Source organism: Bidens hawaiensis, unplaced genomic scaffold, assembly GCF_021521415.1.
Source record: "Bidens hawaiensis isolate Kalapana, Puna unplaced genomic scaffold, B.hawaiensis_p1.1 tig00018576_1, whole genome shotgun sequence".
NCBI lineage: Eukaryota > Viridiplantae > Streptophyta > Magnoliopsida > Asterales > Asteraceae > Bidens > Bidens hawaiensis.
The window spans coordinates 84,326-86,343 of NW_027492814.1; the positions used below are offsets into that span (position 1 = coordinate 84,326).

The 2,018-nt window shown below is 37.3% G+C and overlaps 1 protein-coding gene across 1 annotated transcript; it reads right to left on the reverse strand.

Moving 5' to 3' along the window:
- Positions 1–1,016: 1,016 nt before the first annotated feature.
- LOC143556458 (uncharacterized) lies at positions 1,017–2,018 on the reverse strand. The gene is made up of 3 exons (XM_077045768.1): positions 1,898–2,018; positions 1,544–1,662; positions 1,017–1,448 (listed from the first exon to the last, which is right to left on the reverse strand). Exons 1-3 carry the CDS (start codon positions 2,016–2,018, stop codon positions 1,017–1,019), a joined length of 672 nt encoding a protein of 223 aa, XP_076901883.1.

Here is a 2,018-nt window from a genome sequence, read left to right on the forward strand (position 1 = left end):
TTTTTCTTTCACATGGTACGCCCAACTCCTGAGTCCTGAACGGTGACGGTAGATCCCCATGCCTATGCCTATGGTTGTGTGAATTTATGATCTTGGTCATGGGATATTAGTTCGCCGTATCTTCCAATGCTTCTTAAAATTTAAAATAGATACATAAACCATAATATCTAGTCCTAGATGATAATTAACACGAATAAAACAACTAACTTTCGTTTATATTAATTTGAAAATATCATTCAAGAAACTGATTACAACTTTCAAACCCTAACTCAGTTTGACTATTGATGAGCCCTAACTCGGTTGCATCTAGATGAACCTTAACTTGGTAACATCTCGTGTTTGCCTCTAGATTAACGCTAACTCGGTTGCATCTCACACGTGCTATTATGTCTAACCATAACTCTGTTTATATAGACTAACCAAATTTGCTAGCCAAGACATTACCACTTCTAATTACAATAACAATTCGAAAACATGTTGTAATTATGAAACATAACCAACAACGACCGACTTGTTAATATTGGTCCCTCAAGTTCATCGACTTGTGACTTTGAGTCCGAAATTACTTCTAACATAATAATCATGCTTAGGACACGATACAAACTTTTTGTTTGTTTTTTGGGTTTTAGTATCTATCAATCTATCAATATATATAATCTATAATATATAAAAACGAAACCTTTAAAATCTCTCTGGTTACTCTCTAAATTCTTTCAAGCCACTAGATTGCTTTATTTATAAATGGGGTTTCTCATGCATTTGACCCGAATTCATGGGTATGGGTCTCACCAAACCCATATAGTTCTTAAAAGGGTTATAACATCTATGGTGAGGGGGCATTGAAGCCCCAGGGCATAATACCCCTCTATGGTGAGGGGGCTTCGAAGCCCAACCTTTTCTCTCTTTTTTTTAAAAAAACAAAAAAACCAATACAATAATATATAATACAATAAAAAAATACAATAATACTAAAATACAAATAAATTAAATAAAAAAAACATATAAAAAAGCTATTTTTAGTCGTCGTCCTCGCCGTCATCTTGCTTATTATTCCAAAGATGTTCAACCAAATCCGATCGAAGGCTGAAATTCGTTTCCCTTTTTCGTGTTTTTAATAAATTAGCAAGTTTCTTATCTTCCTTTAGTGTGCAGATCGGCTTTGGCTCATCGTTGTACTCGCCTTTGCAAACTGCTCTACCCGAGTCCTCCAATATCATATTATGCAAGATAATGCAAGTGTACATTATGTTTCTTAACTTATCAATTTGTAGAAAACGTGCCGGTTGTCTAATGATAGACCAACGTTTCTTTAATACACCGAATGCCCTTTCGATGTCTTTTCTTGCCGACTCGTGTTTTTTCTTGAAATACTGACGTTTTTCATCAGTCGGGCACGTAAAGATAAGAACCAACGTGGCCCACTCCGAATAAATACCGTCGACTAGATACTATCCGTATTCGTAGTTGACATCGTTCGTGAAAATGAGATGTCGGGTGAGACTCCGTCTGTGAGGCGGTCAAAAATAGGGGAGGCATTAATCACAGCTACATCATTGTTTGCACCGGGCGTCCCAAAAAACGCATGCCATATCCAAAGATCAAATGATGCAGCCGCCTCAAGAATAACTGTTGGGCCATCATGATCACCCCGATGATATTGACCTTGCCAAGCAACAGAACAGGCTTCCCAATGCATGCAATCGAGGCTACCAAGCATCCCGGGAAAACCGTGTCTTTGATGATGCACCTCGTATATTTTTTGTACGTCGCTTTGAGTCGGCTTCTTCAAATATTTTTTATGATATAGTTGAGGAATACCTAAGTTTAACAAATTTTATGAAATTCATGCTTAAAATGTTACGGTTTTGAAATAAATAATTAGAATATTAATACTCACATTCGCAGAATGTGTGAAGCGCTTCACGAGCCACTGTCTCCGACATCTGTAAGTACTCTTCCATGGCGTTGCTCGCAGTCTCGTACGCTAGTTGACAAATTGCAGCCGTGCATTTTTGCAT